Source organism: Alternaria incomplexa (assembly GCF_024043165.1).
Source record: "Alternaria incomplexa strain BMP 0042 chromosome Unknown scaffold_15, whole genome shotgun sequence".
Classification (NCBI taxonomy): domain Eukaryota; kingdom Fungi; phylum Ascomycota; class Dothideomycetes; order Pleosporales; family Pleosporaceae; genus Alternaria; species Alternaria incomplexa.
In genome coordinates, this window is record NW_026249864.1 from 872,003 (window position 1) to 895,255 (window position 23,253).

General features: G+C 55.1%; 7 protein-coding genes across 7 annotated transcripts; 2 read left to right on the plus strand and 5 right to left on the minus strand.

Annotated features, from left to right (window-relative positions):
• Positions 1 to 641: 641 nt before the first annotated feature.
• On the plus strand, positions 642 to 4,652 carry J4E90_009369 (uncharacterized protein; the record flags this gene model as incomplete). The annotated part of the gene is made up of 2 exons (XM_051438888.1): positions 642 to 2,570; positions 3,762 to 4,652. 2 exons carry the CDS (start codon positions 642 to 644, stop codon positions 4,650 to 4,652), a joined length of 2,820 nt encoding a protein of 939 aa, XP_051287551.1.
• A 327-nt stretch (positions 4,653 to 4,979) lies between these two features.
• MEF1_1 (Elongation factor G, mitochondrial) lies at positions 4,980 to 5,879 on the minus strand (the record flags this gene model as incomplete). The annotated part of the gene is made up of 2 exons (XM_051438889.1): positions 4,980 to 5,834; positions 5,874 to 5,879. The coding sequence occupies 2 exons, from the start codon at positions 5,877 to 5,879 to the stop codon at positions 4,980 to 4,982; spliced, it is 861 nt and encodes a 286-aa protein (XP_051287552.1).
• Positions 5,880 to 5,921: 42 nt separating this feature from the next.
• MEF1_2 (Elongation factor G, mitochondrial) lies at positions 5,922 to 7,310 on the minus strand (the record flags this gene model as incomplete). Its single annotated transcript, XM_051438890.1, has 2 exons — positions 5,922 to 7,214; positions 7,305 to 7,310. The coding sequence occupies 2 exons, from the start codon at positions 7,308 to 7,310 to the stop codon at positions 5,922 to 5,924; spliced, it is 1,299 nt and encodes a 432-aa protein (XP_051287553.1).
• A 1,305-nt stretch (positions 7,311 to 8,615) lies between these two features.
• J4E90_009372 (uncharacterized protein) lies at positions 8,616 to 10,575 on the minus strand (the record flags this gene model as incomplete). Its single annotated transcript, XM_051438891.1, has 2 exons — positions 8,616 to 10,174; positions 10,572 to 10,575. 2 exons carry the CDS (start codon positions 10,573 to 10,575, stop codon positions 8,616 to 8,618), a joined length of 1,563 nt encoding a protein of 520 aa, XP_051287554.1.
• A 417-nt stretch (positions 10,576 to 10,992) lies between these two features.
• On the minus strand, positions 10,993 to 13,722 carry J4E90_009373 (uncharacterized protein; the record flags this gene model as incomplete). The annotated part of the gene is made up of 3 exons (XM_051438892.1): positions 10,993 to 13,118; positions 13,171 to 13,548; positions 13,617 to 13,722. The coding sequence occupies 3 exons, from the start codon at positions 13,720 to 13,722 to the stop codon at positions 10,993 to 10,995; spliced, it is 2,610 nt and encodes an 869-aa protein (XP_051287555.1).
• A 4,937-nt stretch (positions 13,723 to 18,659) lies between these two features.
• On the plus strand, positions 18,660 to 19,900 carry J4E90_009374 (uncharacterized protein; the record flags this gene model as incomplete). The annotated part of the gene is made up of 2 exons (XM_051438893.1): positions 18,660 to 19,128; positions 19,176 to 19,900. 2 exons carry the CDS (start codon positions 18,660 to 18,662, stop codon positions 19,898 to 19,900), a joined length of 1,194 nt encoding a protein of 397 aa, XP_051287556.1.
• A 1,204-nt stretch (positions 19,901 to 21,104) lies between these two features.
• Positions 21,105 to 22,042, minus strand: J4E90_009375 (uncharacterized protein; the record flags this gene model as incomplete). The annotated part of the gene is made up of 2 exons (XM_051438894.1): positions 21,105 to 21,931; positions 22,036 to 22,042. The coding sequence occupies 2 exons, from the start codon at positions 22,040 to 22,042 to the stop codon at positions 21,105 to 21,107; spliced, it is 834 nt and encodes a 277-aa protein (XP_051287557.1).
• Positions 22,043 to 23,253: the final 1,211 nt, after the last annotated feature.

A 23,253-nucleotide genomic window follows, 5' to 3' on the forward strand; every position in this document is an offset into this window, starting at 1 on the left:
TACCAGCAGATCCAACTCCGGCAATTCATCACGATGCAGTTCCATGATGGCAAGTGGAGAGTTGTGCTGAAGCCCCGCTGGAAGGATGCTGCGAAGGCTTAATGCGCGAGCTTTCGCGTCGCTACTGCAGCATGTTGGGGTGGACGGCGTTGAGCAGGAAGCACTCGATCGAAGAACAGATTGAAGAACAGATTGAAAGAAAGGGGAAAGCGCGAAGCAGGACCATTCTCCAGTTTGAGGGCACATTCCTTTTCTCTTTTGGTTAGTGCGACTAGGCAGTAGAAGGCACAATTTGATTGATTCCACCACCAACTCCCGTGCTCGTCTGCTTTCTTGCAACATGACATGGCTCTGAACTGAAGCGTGAGGCGAGCGGAGGCAGCGGAGGCAGCGGAGTCAGGCTGCATGAAGGCAAGGATATCGACCCGGGCTGTGGACAGAGGCTCGGGCTTATCTCGCAGCCTGCAGCCAAGGCCGAAGTAGCAGCGCATGCCGTCAGCGAGCGTGAGGCAGCCCTGGAGTGCCGGAGGCTAGCGCGCCGCTGCACCGGAGCGCGTCAGGGCAACTCAGCAGCAACAGCAACAGCCTTGTGCACGACACCATGGCCATGGCCACGACCCCGACCCCGACCCGCACACGACATGTCTGAGCCCCGACGCTCGACGAGGGCGCGCGCCCGCGAAGACGCCGCCCCGGCTGCCCCCGACACGCCCAACGACAAGCCCGCCAAAACCGCCAAAGCCGCCCTGAAGCGCAAGCGGACCAGCCTCGCCGTCAAAGACGCGCCACCCTCGACGCCCGCTGCTGAGGGCGCGCCGCTGCCCCCACGACAGACGCTGCCCCTCCAGCTGGTCGACGGCGCGCCGCTGCCCACACTGCGCGAGCCACAGCCCCTCCACCTTCCATCGAGCGAATGGCAGACGATCCAGCAGAGCCGCGTCCTCGAGACGTCCTTCGAGCGCTCCAAGGCTGTCTGGCTGTCTGGCGCCAACTTCCGCACCTTCCATGCCCACTTCAACCAGCCCAAGAAGCTGGCCGACCGCACCGACGAGGACAAGGCCAAGACGGCGAGACAGAAGGAGCTGCTCAAGAACTTCCCCCAGGTCGGTGCCGACAGGGTGAGTGTGAAGCTCGTCATAGAGCCGCACACGCTGCCTATCCGCCTCTACGGCCCGCGCGAGGTGGGCAGACCAGCACAGAAAAAGGCTCCCGCGCCATCGCCCTATGCTCCCTGGCCAAACCACAACCAGCCCAACCAACACACCAAATACCAGGGTGGCCAGCCGATACAGCAGAAACCCCAGCCACGCCCACCGCAGCCCCCCAAACCTGTCCAGGCCGCGCCTCCGCCTCAGGCCCCCGCAGCCCCCGCCCCCGATCCCGTCATACACATGCTCGCCGCGAGAGCAGGAACAGATCCCGAGCTGAAGGCTGTCATGAAGATAGTCGCCGCTGGCTCGGCAAGCAAGGAGCAGCTCGAGTTCTTCCAGACACACATCAACGAATTGACGGCGATTCTGGCCAGGCAGAAGGAGGAAAAAGCGCCCAAACCAACTCCGCCAACGCAACCCCCCAAACCTACGCCGCCGCCGCCGCCGCCGCCGCCTCCAGCACCGAAACACACAGCTCCTCCTCCGCTTCCCCGCCCAGTCCAGCCAGTCCAGCCAGTCCAGCAGCCTCTGCAGCCCAGCACGCCCAAGCCGTACAGTCCGGTCCCGCCCCAGGGACAGATGCAGCAACCCTCGCCTACACAACAGCCATATCCACCCTATCCGAACAACTTCAGCAAACCGCCGCAATACCACCCGCCGCCGCAGCTATCGACCTACAACCCACCCCCGAGGACAACATATCGCCCGTTGGTCTTCAGTTTTGTCCATGGCAGCGAAGACAAGTTTTACTTCCCTTCGTATAGTTTCATGGAATGGCTTCCCAATGGCACAGGCGCAAAGCTGTCCTTCCTCATCACCAAGATGAAGCCAAGGCCGGATCCAGTCGTCAAACCTCCGTCTGCCTCTGCTCAAAAGTCAATGCCAACGCCGATTCCGACTCTCGGTACTGCGACTAATGCTATGCCTGGCGCACCCCCACCGAATGCCATCATACCAACACCCAGCCCCACCAACCCTGCTTTTGCGTCCATACAACCCGCCGCATCAGCCCCCTCGGCAACCTTCGTGCCGCCTAAACCGCCCCAACGAATCGAAGATTTTGACGAGATGAACGAGATAGACAACATTGAATTCTACCAGCCAGTTACTGTCCTTCTACTAATCGAGCACGATGAAGGCGACGAAATCGCAAGCGCCTTGCCGCGCTCGATACGACCACCGCATGTCGTGGAGAAATACATGAACGAGGTGTTTGATAAGTGCAAAAGGGCAGAGGAGACGTATCTAGCCTTCAGACTGCCCAAAGACGGCGATGAGTTGCCAGAGAAGAGAATTAGGAGCGGCGACGTGACGCCTGCGGTTGCAACGCCGACTCAGGACGTCGCCATGGGAGGGATGGGTGGGTCTGCCAGTAGTATGGCAGAAAAGAAGAAAGCTGGACGGCCTAAGAAGAGTCTTGTATGAGATCGTCTGAACGTGTGCCGATATTGTGGAAACCTTGGAATAGTCTTGCGGTGTGTATGAGTACAAATGATACCCATTTCTTAGCGTCAAACTACACACATTCTGCTCCGGTATCGCGTGTCATTGATATACGGTTGCGAGATACGTGAGACGGTATTGTCTGAAGCATGCTCTTCGTTACACATGAGATCCGGAGCTGCCATCGCTCAATTCCGATGCCAAGATCTTCGCTGCGGCCTGCTTATCCCGGTTAGATCACCCGCAGTTGCCTATCTCCATGCATCTGTGCCCTTCGCGCGCTCCATTTCCGCAACGTCACCATAATCCTTTTTGCTTTACCTGAGGCCAGTGCTACGGTCGCAGTACTTTCTCTGCGTCGACATTCCCGACAGTATAAAGTATCTAGGCAGCGCAAGACCACGTCCTGTGACTGAAATCATGCCCAACCTCAAAGCCATCTTTACAAAAGCGTACTGGACATTTGCCATTCTAGGCATTGTCTGGGCCGCGTTTGTGGGCCTATTGGTCAATCCCACGGTACAAAGGCAGTACGTTTTGCTCTCATCATGACAGATGAGATGATGTTTGGAGTCGATTCTAATGTCTTCTCAGCGCTCTCTATGCCCATAAATTTCACACGGGGTTCTACCACAACGTGACGAATCCCGAAGAATTCGGCTTTGCGAGTAAGTGCATCTGTAACTCTTCCTCGGCTTGTTCTATCGCTGTACTAAGTACCCATGTGTAGAGGGGCAAGTACAACCCTTTTGGCTTACTACAGCGGATCAAGAGAAGCTCTTTTGCTGGCATGTACTTCCTCTAGATGTTTATCTGGAGAATGAACATGAGCTTTTTACTGCTGCTGTTTCGGGGGAAGTTGCAGAGGAGTTGAAGGGAACGATAGGAGAGAAGCTGTTGAGCAGCGACCCGGAAAGTAGGGTTGTGGTCAACTTTCATGGTGTAGGTTGTGCTTTCTTTCGATTCTTGACTTTCGGTTTGGCATGCTGTCCCTTTCTTTCCAGAGTCTTTAGTCTGAGATGAGAGTTTGAGATGTGATAAGACCATATCGACTCTTCTTTCTTAGTTTTACATGGTTTCTCCCTCATTCTTCCGTCACTTCATCCACCGTTAACTCTTCTTAATATTTCCAGCTTATCTATCACTCATTCTAATCCACCCAAACAGAACGCTGGCCACATAGCCCAAGGTTACCGCCCCTCAACCTACCGCTCCGTCTCTGGCATCCCAAAAACTCACCTCGTAACCTGCGACTACCGGGGCTTCGGTCTCTCCACGCTCACACACTCCCCGCATATCCCCACTGAAAGCGGTCTAATAGCCGACGCCTTAAGCCTGATTTCCTACATCACCTCGGACCTCTCTCATTCAAGCACCCGCACCGTTCTCCTGGGCCAGAGCCTCGGCACCGCCGTAACAGCCGCCAGCGCGCTCTACTTCACCAATTCCACCTCCGAGCACCTCCCATTGGCCATTACATCCCCATCTGTAACATTCAAACCATCCCGTAACTTTGAAGGTTTCGCCGGCATCGTCCTAGTAGCCCCCTTCACCTCGCTCCCCCAACTCCTCAAGACCTACAAAATCGGCGGCGTTCTCCCCATCCTAAAACCACTGCAAGGCTACCCCAGGATAGCAAACTATCTATCCACTCGCATCGTCGACCACTGGCCCACCCTCACCCGCCTACGCGCCCTCATCTCCACCGCCTCAGCCAACAAGTCCGGTTTCCACATTACTCTCCTGCACGCACGAAACGACCAGGATATCACGTACTGGGAATCTGAAGCGTTGTTCCAGCCACTGGCTACGCAAATGTTGACGGAAGAAGGGGTTGTGGCGGAGGAGGAGAGGAGAACGATTCAAGGGGCGAATAGGGTCAAGAGGGGTGCTTTTGCGTATAAGAAGGTCGAGGACGACAAGGGAGATAGGATGGTGGAGTTGGAGGTTGTGAGGTATGGAGGGCATAATGAAGTGGTGGGGTGGACGCAGGTTAGTCTTGCGATTAGGAGGGCGTTTGTGAGGAAGACGATGAGGCCGGGGTTGGACGTTGAGTAGGTTTTGGAGGAAGGGGTAAGTTGCATTGGTTCTACCTGGGTTTGTTGAATTGAAGAAGAAGACGGAGAAGCAGCTGGATGGAGCTGGATGGAGCTGTTGAGGGGATATCATTCGTCGTCATATGGCGGCGTTGTTTACAACATTACATGTACAATACTTCTACACCTTTCTACCAATCCCACAAGAATACGCCAGACGTCCGCCAATGCAGATAAATCGATGTATGTCATCAGCCCTCGAATCATCCAGGGAGCTCGTTGTACCAACACCGAGCTTTTCCACGGCCCCTATCCTGTTTCGACTCCGATTGAGCTTAGGAGGCTAATCTTACGCATTCCTAGCCTGCTGTTCCTTCTCATACTTTGCCACAAGCTCCTTCTGCAGCTGCGGCGGCGCGGGACTGTAATGGCTAAACTCCATGCTAAACTCCCCCTTACCCTGCGTACTAGCACGCAACTGGCTGCTAAAGCCAAACATGCTGTTCAAACTGCAATCCGCATAGACAGTAAAGTCCTCCGGACCAATCTCCGTATCGTTGATAACAGCATTGCGCTTATTCAGAAGACCAACAACAGAACCCTGGAACTCATTCGGCGCCGTGATGGTCGTCTTCATAAGCGGCTCAAGTACCTGAGGCGCACCGGCCTGGAAAGCTTTGCGGAAAGCTTGCTGGGTGGCCATTTTGAAGGCCATTTCCGAGGAATCGACAGCGTGGGTAGCTCCGTCGTTGATGATCATGGAAGTACCCAAAACCTTATGGCCGAGAAGCGGGCCCTTGGCTGTGGATGCCATGAAGCCCTTTTCACAGGCGAAGAGGAACTTCTCGGAGATGGTGCCTCCGGAAATCTGTTGCTCGAACTTGTTCTCACCAGCAGCTTCGCTTGGCTCCATCCAGCCGACTACTCGCGCGTAATCTCCTGACCCACCACTCTGCTTCTTGAGCGTGTGGTCGAAGTTGACGCGCTTGGTCATTGTCTCGCGGTAGGCGACTTGTGGTTGTCCGGTTTCGCACTCGACGCGGTATTCGCGGCGCATGCGCTCGACATAGATGTCCAGATGTAGTTCTCCCATACCGGAGATGATGGTCTCTTGCGATTCGGGGTCGGTATGGACTCGGAATGTAGGGTCTTCGCGCGTGAAGCGGCTCATGGCTTTGCTAAAGTTGGGTGTGTCTTTGGTGTGCTTGGGCTTGATTGATAGGGAGATGACGGGTTCGGGTACGAACATGGAGGTCTATCGTGTCAGCTTGAAGATATGATAACAATAGTCTTAAAGTCTTACCATGGTGTATCCAAGATTACCGTCAGTGAAGGTATCTCCAGACGCGCAGTCAACACCGAACACGGCACAGATTTCTCCAGCACCAATTTCCTGGATTTCCTCCATGTCGTTGGAGTGCATGCGCACAATCTTCGGTATCCTGACCTTCTTGTCTGACCTCGCGTTGAATACATTCATTCCCTTTCTGAGCGTACCCTGGTACACACGGATGTATGTCAATTGTCCAAAACTACTCTCTTCTAGCTTGAAAGCCAGACCGACAAATGGCAAAGAGTTGTATGATACCAGCTTGACCGGTGCTTCTGCTCGCTTCTTGTCCAGTGCCATGTTCTCGACTTCGGAGGGGTTTGGTAGGTAGTCGCAAACAGCGTCGAGCATTGGTTGGACGGATTTGTCTGCAAGCGCGGAGCCCATCATAACCGGGGTGAACTTGAGGGAGATGGTAGCTCGTCGAATCGCAGCCTTGATCTGGTGAATTGTCGGTTCCTGCTCGTCCAAGAAAAGCTCTGCGATCTCATCGTCGACATCTGCAAGTGTTTCGATGAGTTTCTGCCTCTTTTCCTTGCAGAGCTCAACAATATCCGCAGGTATCTCGTCGGTCTCCCTAATGGTCTCGCCCTTGGGTCCTTCGTTGTAAATCGCCTTCATCCTGACCAGATCCACAACACCCAAAAAGCCATCCTCGCGGCCGATGGGTACTTGGAGAGCCGCAGCCGGTATGCGAAGCTTCTGGTTGATCTGCTCGACAGCCTTCCACGGGTTGGCTCCCATACGATCCATCTTATTCACGAAGGAAATCCTTGGAATGTTGTACCGCCTCATCTGCCTGTCGACTGTGATGGTCTGACTTTGCACTCCGCTGACGGCACACAGGATCATGACGGCTCCATCAAGGACTCGCAGTGCTCTCTCTACCTCGATTGTAAAGTCGATATGACCGGGGGTGTCAATCAAGTTGATGTGGTATTTCTGGTCCTTTCCTTCATCGTCCTTCTTGATCCAGTCACAGAAGGTCGCAGCAGACTGGATAGTGATGCCCTTCTCACGCTCGAGATCCATAGAATCCATCTTGGCACCCACAGCATCTTTGCCGCGTACCTCGTGTATGGCGTTGATTCGGCCGGTGTAGAAGAGGACGCGTTCGGTGGCGGTGGTCTTGCCGGAGTCGATGTGTGCTGCGATGCCGATGTTTCGCACTCGCGATAGTCGCTCCCATTCGACAGGGTCTAGGTTCTCGACGATTTTCTCTTGCGTCAAGGTAGAGGGGTCTTCCTTTGCTTGCTCCAGCCTATGACGTTCAATCAGCCTTCCATTGTTCTCTCGCCGTCACAGAACAAACATGGCAGTACATACACTTGCGCAGCCGCAGACTGCCATCTTCGTTGTGGCTTCGTGGTGTGGCTCCCTATCCATGTGTCTGTCTTGGTGCCGTTGGTATAGGGCGTGCGCGTTGCCGCAATGGTCGAAAGAGCGCATCGGGAAGGCGTCGCAACCGAGCGTGCTGAAGAGCGAAGACTGCTCGTGGCAAGTGATTGCGCCCGGAAAAGAGACTGAACCCTCATCTTGAACAAAGGGGCGACGCGGGGTCTGCTGTCGCTTCGCAATGTCGAATTGCCCGCCAGGAAAAAGTTGGGCCATCGGAGTTTCGGCGGAGGTGCCAGTCACGTGTCGACGTGTGCCCGCCCACCCTACCATAGGCATTGCACGAGTGGACAAGTAGACAGAAAGCCATCTTGGAGTGAAGAATGGGATTGTAATCTAATAGTGATGTCTGCTAGATTCTGCGAAGCCTATCGCTAAAGAACAACTATGCACGCAATAGTCCTATCCAAACCCACCTCCGCTCCATGTCCTTAGGTATCCGCCCGAATATCAGTTACGCCAAACAATCGCTCCAGAAAATGCTGTTGAGAAGTGAAAGAAGATGGGAGCCATACAGCTCCGCGCACATAATATCGCCCATAATTGTGCAAGATGGCATGGTACGACAACCTAAGACTTGACCAAGTGTTGCCGGAATACGACTTGAGAATTGTATACGCCTAGGTCAGAGGCATAATGGCCCTCGTCTACCGGACGGTCTCCTCTGGGAAGTTGGGTGTCTGGAGTTCTGCAACTGACGAGTCTACCTCTTGAACTGGAGTGGCTGGTTTGTGCGATTCGTGTGTTGGCTCATTGGCGATAGGCTCCTCGGTTGTCCGATCGCCATGTTCAGATTCCTTTGCGGGCTCATCTCCATCCTTGTGCTCCTCAGAATTTCCGTTCGTAACCACTGCCCTGGCCTTGGACACGACCTCTTCCGCCTTCTTCTTCCCCTTTTGTAGAGTGCCGATCTTGGAAGCGGCAGGAGCCTTACGCGGTGGTGATGACGGCTTTTCATGGGGCTTATCGTGTGTCTTGCTGGAGCTGGCGGCCGTGGGTCGCATCATGCGCTCGAGGAAGCCTCCTTTAGGAGCAGCACTTGCGGTTGAGGTGCGCGATTCAGGTCGTTTGGGCGCAGGGGGTGCGATGGAAGGGCGCGAAGTCTTTGGTGCCGGGGCCTTGGGTGTAGGACGGGTGTTGGTGGAGGGCTTGCGTGTGACCTTGGGCTCCTCGCCATGTTTGGCAGCCGAGGCAGCCGTCGGCGCAGTCAGACGGGTTGGTAAACCGACTGGACGAGTAGGAGACTTTGGGGTTGGCTTCTTAAAGCCTGTTGGGGACGTGCTGTAGCGTTATTAGCATTGGCGCATTGTCCCACGTGGCTCTGTCATACCTTTTGCGGGGGGCGGAAGTAGTGGGCTTGGGAATGGCAGGCTTCTTGTTCTCCACAGGTGCGGCCGCAGGCTTGGTCTTGGAGGCAGCAGCAGCAGCAGTGGGTGCCGTCGCTGAGGACGCAGATGTTGCAGGTCGCAGAGAGGTGCGGCTGGTCTTAGCAGTTGGAACCTTTGCGGCTGGAACCTTTGTTGCGGGGGCCTTGGCAACGGGGGCCTTGACAGGCTCCTTTGGGGCTGCGGGCTTTGTGGTCTTCGCAGCTGGACTAGGCTTGATGGTGGGTGCGGCCGTCTTGGGTTTCGTAGGGGTCTTGGGTGCTGCTTTAGGTAGCGGACTTTTGGCAGGGGCGGCGGGAGCCTTGGCAGGTTTGGCAGTCGAGATGGCAGCAGGCTTCCTGATCTCGGGCTTCTTGAGCCCAGGAGTTCCATTGGCCTTGGCCTTGGTTACAACAGGTGTGGCTGCTTCTGAAGCAGGTTCGGTGCTCGGGGCCATTACTGCTTCAGCCGGCGCAGGAGCGGTCGCGTCAGGAACAGCGGCTTCGTCGGCAGGCGCAGCAGGTCGTAGAGCAAGCTCCTCTTGAGCACCCGTCACTGCCTTGTCTGTATTCTCGGCGGGCTGAGCAGCGGCTGGGGCCGGGGCAGAGGGCTCCTCGGTGGCAGCAGCTTCAGCTTGCACAGCTTCGGCTTCCTCTGCAATGGCAGCTTCCTCGATGACAGCGGCCTCCTCTGCGATGGCGTTCTCCTCAGCAACAACGGCGTCGTCATCGACGGCAGCGTCCAGCAGAGCAGGCTTGTCTTCGTCCACGACAGCCTCCTCGGTGGGCGCGGCAGGTCTCAGGGCGACATCCTCCTGCGCGCCTGTAGTAGCTTTGTCCGGGTTCTCGGCAGGCTGGGCAGGTGCTGCTTCTGGCGCGGGGACTGGAGCGGTCTCGACAACGCTCTCGGTGGACTCGGCTGGTGTCTCGTCGACTGGCACTTCTTCCAGCTCCGGAGCCGGCACAGCGATGTCGGCGGCCGCAGACTCCGGGAAGTCGGAGCCCTTCATGATGGAGCCCAGGTTGGGCATGTTGGTGGGTGTGTCGTCGCGGATGGGCGGCGCGGGCATGGAGGACTCGCGCGACGCGACGGCCTGTTCGGGCACGGCCTCGGGGATGGCGATGCTCTGGCGGCGCTGCTCCTTCTCCTCGCTGACGACCTTCTTGAGCTCGGCCAGCTCGTCGGTCCTGTCGTGGCTCACGCGGAAGCTCTCGCGGCGGGTCGCGTTGACGCTGTTGGAGGGCGTGCCCTTGGTCTGGCCGAGGTCCGTCGAGGCGTGGGCGGCCGTGGGCTCGACCGAGACAAAGGAGGCGCGCACCTTGGACTTGGGACGCTCTTCGCCGCCGTCGGTCGCGGCTGCCGTGTCTGTCGGGGAGCGGCCGCGGGGCTCAGGCGAGGCAGCGGCGTTGCCGTTCTCGAACATGGCGCGGAGGTTGCGCACGCCGTTGGACATGGCTGCAGTGGGACGAGGCGAGCGTCAGTGGTGCTGGGGCGGCGGGCGTGGGAGCAGAGGGTTATAGGATACGTGGGAGATGGCCGTGGCCGCGCCTGAAACCCGGCCAATTTGTTTATGTACACGCAGTGACGGCGGCGCGACAGGGTTCTCGGGCGTTGCACAGGGAGGCTGCAACTTACAATAATGAACAATGCGGGTCAAGGGCTGTCGGGCGGCTGTCACGCTCGCGTTCAGGAACAAGGGCGGTGACAATGGGGAACCCCTGGGGACGTCGGTCGAGCAGGAAGGAGTCGCTGGTGCTCCCGAGTAACCAAGACAACTGCCCAAAGCATCATAGCTCCAGTGACGTCTGGCCTCGCCCTCGCCCAGCACAGCACAACAGTGCGCACTGCACACGCATTGTATAATCTTTCATTTCGACTCCGCATTCAATCCTCAGCCCCTGGAAGGCTCTCGCTGCACATCCGCCAGTCCTCCCTTCACTGCATACACCGCTCATTGCAAATGCCGCATCGTCTGGCAGCCGACAACGACTATCTCCGTCGGCACCACGCGAGAAAAAGAAAAAGGCTCCGATGCCATTGGCAGCTGCACGCGAATGCCACGGATGAAACGTCAGTGCCACGCCAATCATGTCGCATACGGGCGCAATTCCCTCGTAATTTCCTGGCTGTGGCCAATCAGCGATGATCCTCCTTCTCAATCCTAGTCGAGCCCGCACCTAAACACACGTGACGCATAGAGCAGCGCTTGAACAGCCGGACATGTTGGTAAAGCAGGATCGAATGGGTATCGAATTCAGAACATTAAACGCAGTTTACACAGGACTGTCCAAATCACCCTCACAGCTTCCACTCGCCGTCCCACACCTCAGATGCAAATCATCCGACGCAGCACCAATCCAGACTCCATAATCACCGCCAACAGCAGGAATCACCCAGTTCTGCGACACTACATCCCACACACTAAGATCCTTTCTTGTGACCCTCAGGCTAAGCGTCTGGCTAGCCCCGGCCTCCAGTTCCCTCGTCTTTTCAAAGTCACGAAGCTGAATAACGGGTGTGTCGACTGTGCTCTCGTTGGGGAACTGGATGTACAGTTGTGCGACGGCCTTGCCCGCGCGGCTTCCCGTGTTGGTGACGCTGACGGTGATGTCGTATGCCGTGTCGAATAGAGCGGGGTTTCCTCCTTGTGCGCCACCAGCTGGTAGACCAGGTTTCTGCTCGTTTGAGTAGCCCGTGGGGTATGGGTATGTCGAAGTCGAGTTGCCAATCTTGGCTGCGGCATCGGCATCGTTCTTGTCGAGCCACGAGTAGAGGTAGCGCCAGATGCGGTTGAAGTTCTCTGGCCAGTACGCCTCGGAAGCCGGAGGGATGGCGGTTGAGTAGGTGGGTGTCTCGCCCTTCGCGGGACGAGCTGGCGGCGCGGCTGTAAGCCGAGTTACTGGAGTAATGGTCGCGTTGGCGAATGAGAACGACGTGTAGCTGAGTCCGTGACCGAAGGCGTACCGAGGTGTGATATTGGCCTTGTGGAAGTGACGGTAGTCGATGTAGAGACCCTCGGTAAAGGTATCCTGTGGTTGCCCAATCTGATATCCGACAAGGCTCAAAGACTGGGGGTAATCATCTTCAGAGTTGGGCAAAGTGTACGGCAGATGGCCTGATGGAGACACATCGCCGTAGAGAACCTGCATCAGTGAGTCTCCTGCTTCTTGGCCAGGCAGATGGGCGAAGAGAATCGCTTTGACCGAAGGCAGATCGTGCCATTGATCCATGAGAATGGGACCGACGGTATGTACCACAACCACAACGTTGGAGTACTTGGCTGCTACGTCCCTAATAAGCTTATCGCCATTGTGCCATAGGTTAAGGTTCGAAGAAGTCCGATCCCCTGGATTGTTCTCAACAGTAATATAGTTTTCGCCAGAGTCTGCAGTCACAAAGACGACGGCAGTGTCGCTCGGCGATGGGTTCGAGTTTCCTGGGAAGGCATCCGTGTTGAAGAACTGATAGTTGGCGCCACTGGTCTTGAAGCCGTCGATCGGGCTGTTCATGTAGGGGTATCTCGCTGAGCCAGATCCCCATCCCATTCCTAGTGTGCCTTTGTTGCATCCTTGATCCGCGCACGAGTTTATCCCGTCGGGGTTCTTCTCCGCGTCTGTGCCAAAGATCTTCAGGGTACCGTTGGAAGACAGAGGTAGCAAGCCGTCCTGATTCTTCAAGAGTGTGATAGCATCGCGGGCCACTTCACGAGCGACCTCTGCATGGTTGCCCTGAACATCCACAAACTCATTCACGATACCTTGAGGCGAGATAAGAGCGCCTGGATAAAGAGGACCCTCGGCGTTCTGAGTGTTGGCATCGAAATTGGGTCGCGGGTAGTCCTGGTCCTGGCCCATCTTAAAGTAGGTGGCAAGAATGCGTGTGACAGCATCGTTCAAGCGGTCCACTGGGAGAGATCCGTTGAGAATGGCACGCGACTGCTCGTACATCCAGTAAGAGTTGCCAAAGAGTGGAATGGTGTGGATGTCTCCAGGCATGGACATGTCAAGTCCTGCGAGCGCCGAAGGGACACCGGAGATTTGAGCAAGCCAGTCAGACATGACGAAGCCCTGGAAACCGAGCTCCTCCTTCAATATACCGTTGATCAAGTAACTGTTCTGCGAGCATGCACTTCCGTTGACAGCGTTATAAGCAATCATGACGGCACCAACCCCGGAACGTACACCCTCAGCAAATGGCCAAAGATAGAGCTCATGAAGCGTGCGATCGTCCAAATTCGATGAAATGCCAGGCTTGACCAGGTTGTACATGCGGTACTCTTCCTGCTCGTTTGCGATCAGATGCTTGATTGTGGCTATGACGCCCGTGCTCTGGATGCCTTCGATGGAAAGAGCTCCACCAAAAGCCTGGAGAACAGGATCTGAGCCGAATCCTTCCCAGTCTTTGTCTCTGTTAGCTCAACCATCAAGGCTGGCTTCTGGGGATGCACTTACTTCTACCGCCACGCGGTTTACGTCCTAGCGGACCGACCGACGGTCCGAGATGAACGTTTACTCCCTTGCCACGGAACTCTTCGCCGATCGCAACACCACGACGATAGAGAAGATCCTTGTCCCATGTGGCTCCCACCGTGATGCCGGCAGGGAAGGCAGTGTTGTGATCCGTGTTCCTGACACCTAGAGGTCCGTCCTGCAAGCAGAGCTGAGGGATGCCTACTCTTTCTGCGCTGCCTGTGTTTCCGACGCATCTTCCCATGAAGATTCCACTACCGGCTGTGAGGTTGGTCTTTTCGGCAAGTGTCATGTTCGAAACAAGAAGAGATGCCTTTCGGTAGCTCTCAGTCCAGTCCGATGCCCATCCTCCATGGGGAGCTATGTAGAATCAGTATCGCTATGCTCGGTACAAAACTAGTCGGTCGATGTTATCTCCGATAACTTACCTGGGTAATATGGTGCCGCAACATATCCAGCTGGAACAGGATCACGTCGCTGAAGAGCAGCACCAGCGGCGAGCGTAGAGAAACATAGGACAAGAGAGGGAATCATGATGAAGGAATGACTGTAGATCAGCGAGTGAGCGTCAAGGAGGACGGTAGCCTACAATTAGGCATGGGAAGGAGATCACGGTCCTTTGTATAAAGAGCCCCTGCTTGAGCCAAATCCAACCCCGCAACACCAAGCCGGTATGGATATCGCATTTCTACCAAAACTAAGCGTGCACTAGCCATGGTGTTGTATAGTGATAGACACGGTGGGTAACGCGCATGACGGAAACAGGCATAAGACCGAGTAGTATTGTCGTGCGTCAAGGCTCAATGCTGGGGTCAAGGATTTAGGCCGGCTAATGATCGGATGCTCAAAAGGCGCATGACAATCTCGGAAGGGACTGCAGCTGTTACACAACCGCTAGGGGCAGCGCCATACGCCTGAGACAACCCAACTCTTCTTAACAGAGAAAGTACAAAGAGAAACGTCCTCGCTCACGAAGAAAAGTACATGCCTAATGTATATTCAAAGTGATTGGTCTTGAATTGATCTTCGTATCTCGTGTAGAGTGCTAAGTTCAAGACTGGGGTACAAAGTCGTTGTATTGCCAAGCTGGCGGTCTCCTACAAGCTGCCTGTATAGGTGCACCACGATCCGATCCGATCGAGTGTAGATTGCGAAGGCTTTGTCCAATGCGCCACGTGCAGCCATAGCAGTCATGCGGCACGTTGCGTCGAAGCCATGATCGTAGCTGAATGTATTCGTCTTCAGCCACATCAACGGTCCCATCACATATCAAGATACTCGTTGGCTCGGACAGTGGATGAAGGGGTTGCGGGGTGGAGATGAAGACGACAAGGAGGATCGTGATGATGGACAGGGGCAAGGCGACCTCGGCTGCACTGGCGTATCCCCTTTCTGCTTCCGGCACACCCATCGAGCTTGTTCTCCGTCAACCACCGCGCGTGTGGACCTATGATCTCATGTTCAAACCATACCGGCATTATGCAAAGTAGCAGGTACCGAGATGGAGTATTGGATGCGATCTTAGCATACACCAACCGGGCTGCTGGCTCGACTCGAATCCGAGTCATCGATCAAGGCCCCGGGGCAAATCTTGCCGAGTAGGGAGACAACAGGAAGCGGTGCCGTGGAAGAGTAACCTTGCCCCTTTGAAGTGCTGAGCGGTAAACACAAACCCAATGTTTCGCTTCACAAAAATGAGCACCTACGACGTGATTATTAAATCATCAGACGCCAGAGGTACTCAACTCGTGAGAAGTCGCCCAACCGCCTGTGGCATTGAGGCTCACAGGCTGGACGTTTTCGAATGTTCGTGCAACGAAAGCAAAAGGCCATAGCGGAACTCCAAGTTCCGCGAATGATTTGGGTCTGGTAGCTATGCAAGCCCGAAGTTGATCCGACATGTTCAGCGAGTTGGGGACCAAGCGAACGCGCCTGCTACGATGGTTGTAAAGCATATAGTATACTCGAGAGGACCTCGGGACCATCGGGGCACACGACAGTTGGTTCAACAGAGTGACCAGCTGGGTGGGTACCGAAACACATTCGTTGGGGTACTGAGCAGTTGCTATTCTTAATGGACCATACCCAACTTCGATCCAGAATGTTTATTGCTATTCTCCGGGCACACGGTGCGGAGCGCTCTTTCCGCGGTTTAATGGTGAATGAATTGCAATGAGTGACGATGTTGGGGTGAGGAGGCTTGGTGCATGCTGTTTATCGATTCTGGTGAGTTCGGATGCCGAGGTTGGGGCTGTGTGAAAGGCCACGCTGCAGCGTCAGACGAACGCTTCTCTGGTACGACGTGACCGCTTGTCGAACCGAGAAATTCTTTGTATGATGCACTACCGAAACGCATTTTCTAGTCATCTACGGCTTGGCTATGCCCTTACTTAGAATACCTACATAGTAAAGCGCGGCATTGCTGCACCCACACAGGTCTGCGTTGCAGGTGCCGTCGAATCCGATGCAGCTGCAAGCGACGCGGTACCGCACTTGCGAAACACTGCTACAGCACGTCAGGGATTGATCTCCAAAGCTCCAGTTCGTCAGAGGCACAGCAACGGCCGGCAGCAGTTCGCGGGCGCTTCTCATGGGAGCCTTGGACAGAACGTGCTTTCGGTTCTTCCCGCGGTCCCGCTGTGATGTGAATTCGTGTTTGCTGAGACCCACAACCCACACTCGCCCATCCAGTGGCCGCGCCTATCGTGAGCGCCTCGCGGGCTATCGGGCGGCCGCATATTCTTTTTGCGTCTTGAGGTCGGCTATTCTCAAGCCCTCCAAGGTTCCCTTGAACTCCCTGAGCTCAGTGCGCCGTTTCGAAAACGTCTTTGGAACGGGTTGCTGACCTTCCACTCCACGTTTCTGCACATGCATCTATCTGCAGGTTCCCGAGCTCAGCCCTACTGATTATTGATGACTACGACATCCTACAGGTGTTCGACCAGATGAGGCACCCCTTGCCCTTGTGTCGCTTGCCAAGGTCTTTATTTGGGCCCTACTTATGCGCTCGCCGAATCAGATTAGCCGCCCTTTCCCCTCCATCGCTGCCCCTCCACCACTCGCCAGCGGGGATATTCTTAGACACAGCCGCATCAGGGAACACAGTGGGATATTCTCAAACAGGCGCTTCCGCTATAGTCCCCCTTCCTTGTTCGAGGGACGAACCGCTCACGGTTTGTGCTTCGGCCATTCACAGGCCCAATTTGGGCCTGCCCTGGTCCCTTTTCATGGCGCTTGGAGCCACGACCCAGTGAACAGCCTCCTCTTCGCCTAGTCGCACATGCCGTTCTCGGTAGATGAAGATCGATCCGGCGATTACAGAAACATGTCCTGGTTTCAAAACAATTCTCCGAGTGGCCTACTGGTCTTTGTCGTGGATGGAGGCTCTGTATGCGGCTCACTGTATAAAGATGTTGGCCATGCCCCCTTGATAGAGCCTCAGACAATACAGACCCAAAGGTACGAACAGCAGTTGTTTCATTTCTACTCGCAAGGATATCTCCTACCTGTCGTTCCTCATCCGTCACTCTCGTTCGCCTACGCCAACACTCCCCTAATCATAATACGCTACTCGGTCGCTTCCATTGCTCTCATCTTCCTCCTCGCCGCGTCTTTCCTATCTCCATTCTCGTCATCACTTTCTTGTCCTACTAGTCTTTTCATTCAACTGGTCAACATGCCTAAGATTGAAAAGGGCCCGGCGCACCGCCTTTCCGTGTCGACCGCATCGGCCGCAGGCGGAACTCGCAGTTCCTCTTGGTCCGCTAGAGATGATGAGACGCTCATTCAGGCCAGGGCTCAAGGCCTCAACTGGAACCAGATTGGACCGAAGCACTTCCCTTCCAAGACCCCAAATGCCTGTCGCAAACGGCACGAACGGTTGATGGAGAGGCAAAATGCGGAGCAGTGGGACGGCGTGAAGCTGGACGTACTAGCGCAAGCCTATATGGAAGTTCGAAGGGACATGTGGAGCATGTTGGCTGCCCGAGTTGGAGAGAAATGGCAATTGGTAGAGACAAAGGTATGTCATGCGTGATTTCGTACTCTTTGAAGCACCTGGTGTTGACTCTACTCAGTGCATGGAGAAGGGTCTCAAGAACCTCACTCAGGCCTTTAGGTCGGCACAAAAGAAGCTCGAGAATGGTACCTACCACGACCATGAAGATAGTGGCGTAGGCATTTCTGACCTGGAAGAAGAACAAGAGGATCCCCATGTGGAAATGCATAGCATGTCTACGATTCCCGAAAATCATTACTCCGCATACCCAAGCTACCCGTTACATCAACACCAACATCAGCAACGGGTACCGAGCATCCAGTCTATGCTGCAGCCAATGCCACAACACCAACATCACATGCAACAGCCGATGCAACAACAAATGCAACAGCAAATGCAACCACCGATGCAGCAGACTATGCAGCAGCCCATGCAATACGCTTCGCATCACCTCCCACATCAGCAATAATATCGCAGTGTCATTGCCAGCCGGCTGACTCCCTCTCAATGTCTCATATCTGTTTTACATCTCGTTGTCACGATCGCTACGAACTCTCAGCTTACCTTAAAAGCGGCAAGCAGTCTCTTTTTGTCCCAATACCCCCCATTGAAGACAGTCGATACCACGGGCAACCTCTCTGGTGGCTTTCTCAGGCACGCATCACCTCGATGATGGATTATAGCCAGTCGTACTGGCAGTCACCTTATACCCCTTGAACCTACGACATTCGCACGGAGGACTGTAATCAGGAAGGAGGAACCGGACATTCATTCCCATCTGGACCGGGTATGCGAGGAAGGCTTAATGGGCGTTTTTCATTTTCGAAGTTTCCAGTACATGCTTTTCATGGTAACACTTGGGCATGGAGAGGGCCCTTATCGATGATGTAGCCATATATTTCTTGTCAATGTTACATTTTTTCATCCCTTTATTCCACGTCGCGGCCATGGTTCGCAATGGCTGTCATACTGTCACACATCCGGAGCAAGTCCGATCCGTTACTGTACATATCTCACTCTACTAGCAATCACAGAGACTCGGCTGCATCGATTTTGTAATCGCCCACGAGTCATGACAGTAGCCCTCATCGAGCGCTTCATTCTCAAGTTTGAGCCGTTGTTGTGACAGCTACAGCACAGCCCCCCACATGCACTCAGCCTCACACTGCACCTATATTCTACCCCACTCCGCAAACTCCCAATACAAACTCGCAGCACCTTGCAGCCCCCAAATATACGCATTCCTGCAGCGGCACGATAGCTATCCGTCGGCTTACCACGCGACAAACTCGTGCGCACGCGCGGGCTAGCAATCCATCTCGGGCCCCGGACCTCGATGGTGCCGCGCTAAAAACGTATCATGACATAACCACCGTTTTGGCCGCACGCGCGCTTGCTGGCCCCCAATCCGCCCTTTGGCTTCTGCGAAGGTGGACGCGAGAAATTACAATGTTTGAGCGTGTGCGATTGCGCGATGCCCCGAGCCCCTCTGCTTCGCGTTCCCTATACCGATCCCCTCCCGGCACCTAAGCTGATTCCTGCGAGCGCGACGACGGCGAGCGGTGCCATCGCAGCTTTGGTCGACTTCTTGTCGCCGTCCCTGTCCACGTCTGGTGCGCCTTCGAGGGCGGCGCAATCGAGCCTCTCGACTCGGCTTGGTCGGGGCGAGCATGCGGGCAAGACGCTGCTGCTTACGGGGGCAGGTATCTCGGTAGCGTCTGGCTTGGCCGATTACAGAGGCACAAATGGCACCTACACACTGAACAAGACGTACCGGCCCGTCTACTTTCACGAGTTCTGTGACAGCCACGAAGCGAGGAAGAGGTATTGGGCGAGGAGTTTCCTCGGCTGGACGAACCTAGAGAAGGCCAAGCCAAACAAGGCCCACGAGGCTTGTGGCGAGTTGGGGCGTATGGGTGTTGTTGGAAGTATCATCACGCAGAGTATGTTCTCCCTGGCAAACGTCACAGCATGCTAACGAGTTGAGCAGACGTAGACTCGTTCCACCCAACGGCGCACCCAGACCTCTCCACCATCGAGCTACACGGCTACCTGCGCAACCTCGTCTGCCTCACCTGTCGCAACGAATATTCGCGCCGGGCTTTCCAGAGCCAACTCACCACCCTGAACCCCTCCTGGGCCGCTTTCCTCGCCGAGATGATCGAATCGGGCGCCCTAGACACCGAGAACCCCGACGAGCGCCGCAAGAAAGGGCTCAAGTCGAACCCAGATGGTGACGTCGACGTGCCCAACGCCCCGTACACCACATTCCGATACCCTCCGTGTCCGACGTGCTTGGAGAAGCCGCCAAAGCGCGCAGACGGAGGCAAAATCCACGTACAAGTCGACAAGGATGGCGCCTGGGACCCGGCGAGCGAAGGCGGAGTGCTGAAGCCTGCTGTCATCATGTTCGGCGAGTCTATACCCGCTGCCACAAAAGTCGCTGCGGAAGAGGCAGTCGATGCAGCAGGCAGGATACTCGTCATTGGAAGTAGTCTTGCGACGTACTCTGCCTGGCGGCTAGTGAAGAAAGCAAAGGACATGCAGATGCCGATTGGGATACTCAACATGGGTGGTGTCCGGGGCGAGGAAACCTTCTTTGGAAACGTCGCGGACACCAATACTGGCCGGGAAGCTGCGCGCTTAAGTGAGAATGCGGAGAAGGTTCTACCCCAGGTTGTGAGGATACTGCAGGAGATGAAAGAGACGAAGTAGAACATGTACGAAAGATGACGAAGTCAACACTGGCTCGGCAAGATACCATTGAGTCAATACGGTAATCAAGTTTGCCGTGAAGGCCGCCAAGCTAGCTAAACGATGCGCAGCATTCTAGGTATAACTTCCCATCCAACTCCAACGTTGCGTAAATGTGATATCATGTGATGAAGCAATTCATCCACCCGATGCGCGCCTGTACTGCGCGTGGGAAGAAGTCAACCGGACACCCAACCCAAACCCAAAGAAACCTTACGCAACACATTCACTATCCATTCCCTCTCCCCTTTCCTCCCCATCAATGTCCTCAACAACCATCGTAAACCTGTCTTCCTTAAGCTTCATTCCCGGCGCCATGACCTCCCCCTTCTCTCTCTTCTGTATCAGCGTTCCCAAGTCTCTGCCTGGAATCGCCCTCAGATCCTCACTACAGCTACGGCAAATCCGCAACTGACACCACGTACACGCCCACTTCCTATCTTTGTCGTTCTCATGGCACACCATGCAGCCCATGGGCTGGAAAATATTGTTAGACCAGATGTTGTGGCAATGTCTTGTGTAGCAGGAGAGTTGTGCGGGCGTGATACGTGGAATGTAAGACACGGGCAAAGGGATTGGTCGGCGGGTTAGGGGCTCGAAGGGAGGCGGTGTGGGTGGCGTTGTGGGCTCTGTGCGCAAGCCGTCAACGGGCGATGTTGGAACGGAAGGTCCTGGGAAGGGGGAGAGGTTGTAATCTTGGAGGTCGGATGATGTTGGGCGGGATGATGGGGCACTTGTGGGTCGTTGGAAGCCCGGGGATGGTTCGGGTGGGTCTAGTGATGTGGTGCGCATGGGTAGTCGGGTCTCAGCTGGTGGAGTGGTGCTTTGAAGTGGTAATTCCGACATTGCGAGGTATTCTTCCTGCTCTGTTGACTTTTGCTGGGTCTCAGTGGTGGCAACAGCAGGTTCGAAGCTAAAAGGCCGCCTCTCATCTTTCGGTGGTGGCAGTGGGGTAACCGGAGAGATCTCAGCATCCTTCTTTGCTAGGACTGGCTTCAACGTCGGGGAAGGTGTCATCTCAGGCGTAATGGTGTGCAATTCCATCGTGGGGATTGGAGGAGCCGGCCTCATTGCCTACGAGATCTCAGTCAACATACAGTATTCTTCTTTTGGAACAGGATCCAGGTACCCTTGAGTTTGCGAACATTGCAACGCAGTACGACAACTATCGTACAAGTACTGGGGAGGGAAAAGGGAGGCAAATATATACCTTCAAGACATTGAAGCCTGTGCTGCTTTTGCCGCGGAAGTGAAGGGGCGATGCCGGGGCTTTGATACGAGGGTTTGAGGGAAGACCCGTGAAGACTTTCTTAGGTGGTACAGGGACCCTGGTGTCTTGTTCTTCCTCTGGTGTCGGTGGGAGCTCTGCTTCCGTCTTTCGTAGCTTTTCGGCGGGCTGAGGTGTGGCAGCCTCGGGCATGTTTGCTTGACTGTCGACACTGCCTTTCCTTGAGACAGCATCTGATCGCTGGCTATCAACGCTCAAGTTTCTGGGCGCTGATGTGGGGGGCATTGGAGCGCCCTTCCTTCCTCGCGGTCCGTTATTCAGTTCTGCCAGACTTTTGAACTTCTTGAGACCTTGGTCTGGTACTGCTTTGCGCCCAATAACCGATGATGTGGTTGTAGTAGACGTCTCCGTAGAGTCTCTGCTTTCGCCTTGGGAAAGAAGCGAATCGTTTCTCGCGAGATCCGTCGCTGGCCTTGACGATTGGCTTCCCGTATTAGACTGCTTAATCGACTTCCGCCTCTCGGACTTTGCAGGTGGTGGAGGTGGAAGATCTTTCTCCTCTATTGCTGAAGAAGGGAGAGACTCTGATCGTGCTGGAAATGCTGGGGTAGAGGGCACAGTCGCTGTTGAACCGTTGCTGATGGTAAGCTTGAGAGATGCTGGCTTAGATTCGCGAGAAAGGCTACGTGACTCGATCCTCCTCCTTGGTCGAGGTGGGGAGCCTGGCACCGGACTCCTTGGGAGAACAGGTGCGTCTTGGTCATCTGTTCTCTGTTAGCACTATTCGCTCAGGTTTATGATATGATGGCTTTGTCCATGCGGCTCTCTGAGCGACGACAAAGCAACGATGATGTATCACCACGCATACAGCACATTGGCATGCGGAATCGAGGTTGCAATATGACACACAGTCTGTACCAGCGAGCTCTTGATGAATAACCAAATATGGATGCAATCTTTATAATAGAATTTGTGTGATCTCTGCTTACCTCTCAGCTGAAACTTTGCTTCCATTCTCAACGCAGCTGGAAGCGGTTTACGTGCGACGCTATCTGATCGTGACGGCGGCGCAGGAAGCTTTTTGTCCGCAGGTACGGGCGACCACGTTGAAGGAGATGCGTCGCCTCGGCCAAAAGAGTTGCCATAGTCGTTAAGTAGTGCGCTGACAATGTCTTGTCTGGATGCAGGCGCAGATAACATGCTTTGTTGAGCCATGACGTCGGCCATCGTAGGGTCGAGATATGGAATGTCGTGTATTAGTCCAAGTGGAGGTAGCGGTCAAGGAACGGTGTCGGATGTATGAAAAGTATTCGAGGAGACGTCGATAATGAATGTGTCTAAGGAGCGTGGTGGCAACAAAGAGAGTGACTATGCCGTGAAGCAAGATGAAGAGACAGGCCAGCCCGATTAATATCGACTTTGTCAATTAGTACAAGTCATGGGGGAATGAGAGGAGTGGAAGGGACACGCATAGCAAACCCTCGCGGCGAAGCTGGTCGTCTCAGGTACAAGAAAGTGCATGGGACACGGCTGGCAGAAGACTGGTCGGGCCTTTCAAACGCATGAAGTGTTTGACATAAGAGCCAGGAAGAGGCTGGCCTGGCACAGCTGACGACCAACGGCTGCGCGGATCATCCATGCAAGGATGGAGGGCGTTGGAGATGACAGGACAGTCCACAGCTCCACCGCGGCGCGGGAAACCAACGTTGTTCTGCTGAATTGGTCCACGGGGTATGCCGGCCGACCTGGCAATTCCTTACCACAGCCGGTCTTGACATGGACGCAATCAAGTCCATAGCGCAAATCAAGTGCATGTTATCGACGTTGTACAAAAGGTCCGACAACGGGAAGCTGAAGCACAACGTTGATGTGTAACGTCCCAGGCGACCGCTTTCTGTCAAATCACGGCACCCCGCAAGGCTGATCACCACGTGACGAGGGTCCGCCACGTTTCAGGCTTGTTCGGAGGAGATCGAGAAGACATGCCGAGCAGGTGATCAGACCCACAGCCGGACATGCGCTGACATATGACGCTTTCAGATCCACATATCGTCCTTGTCCGCCTTACATGGAGTCACCATATCCA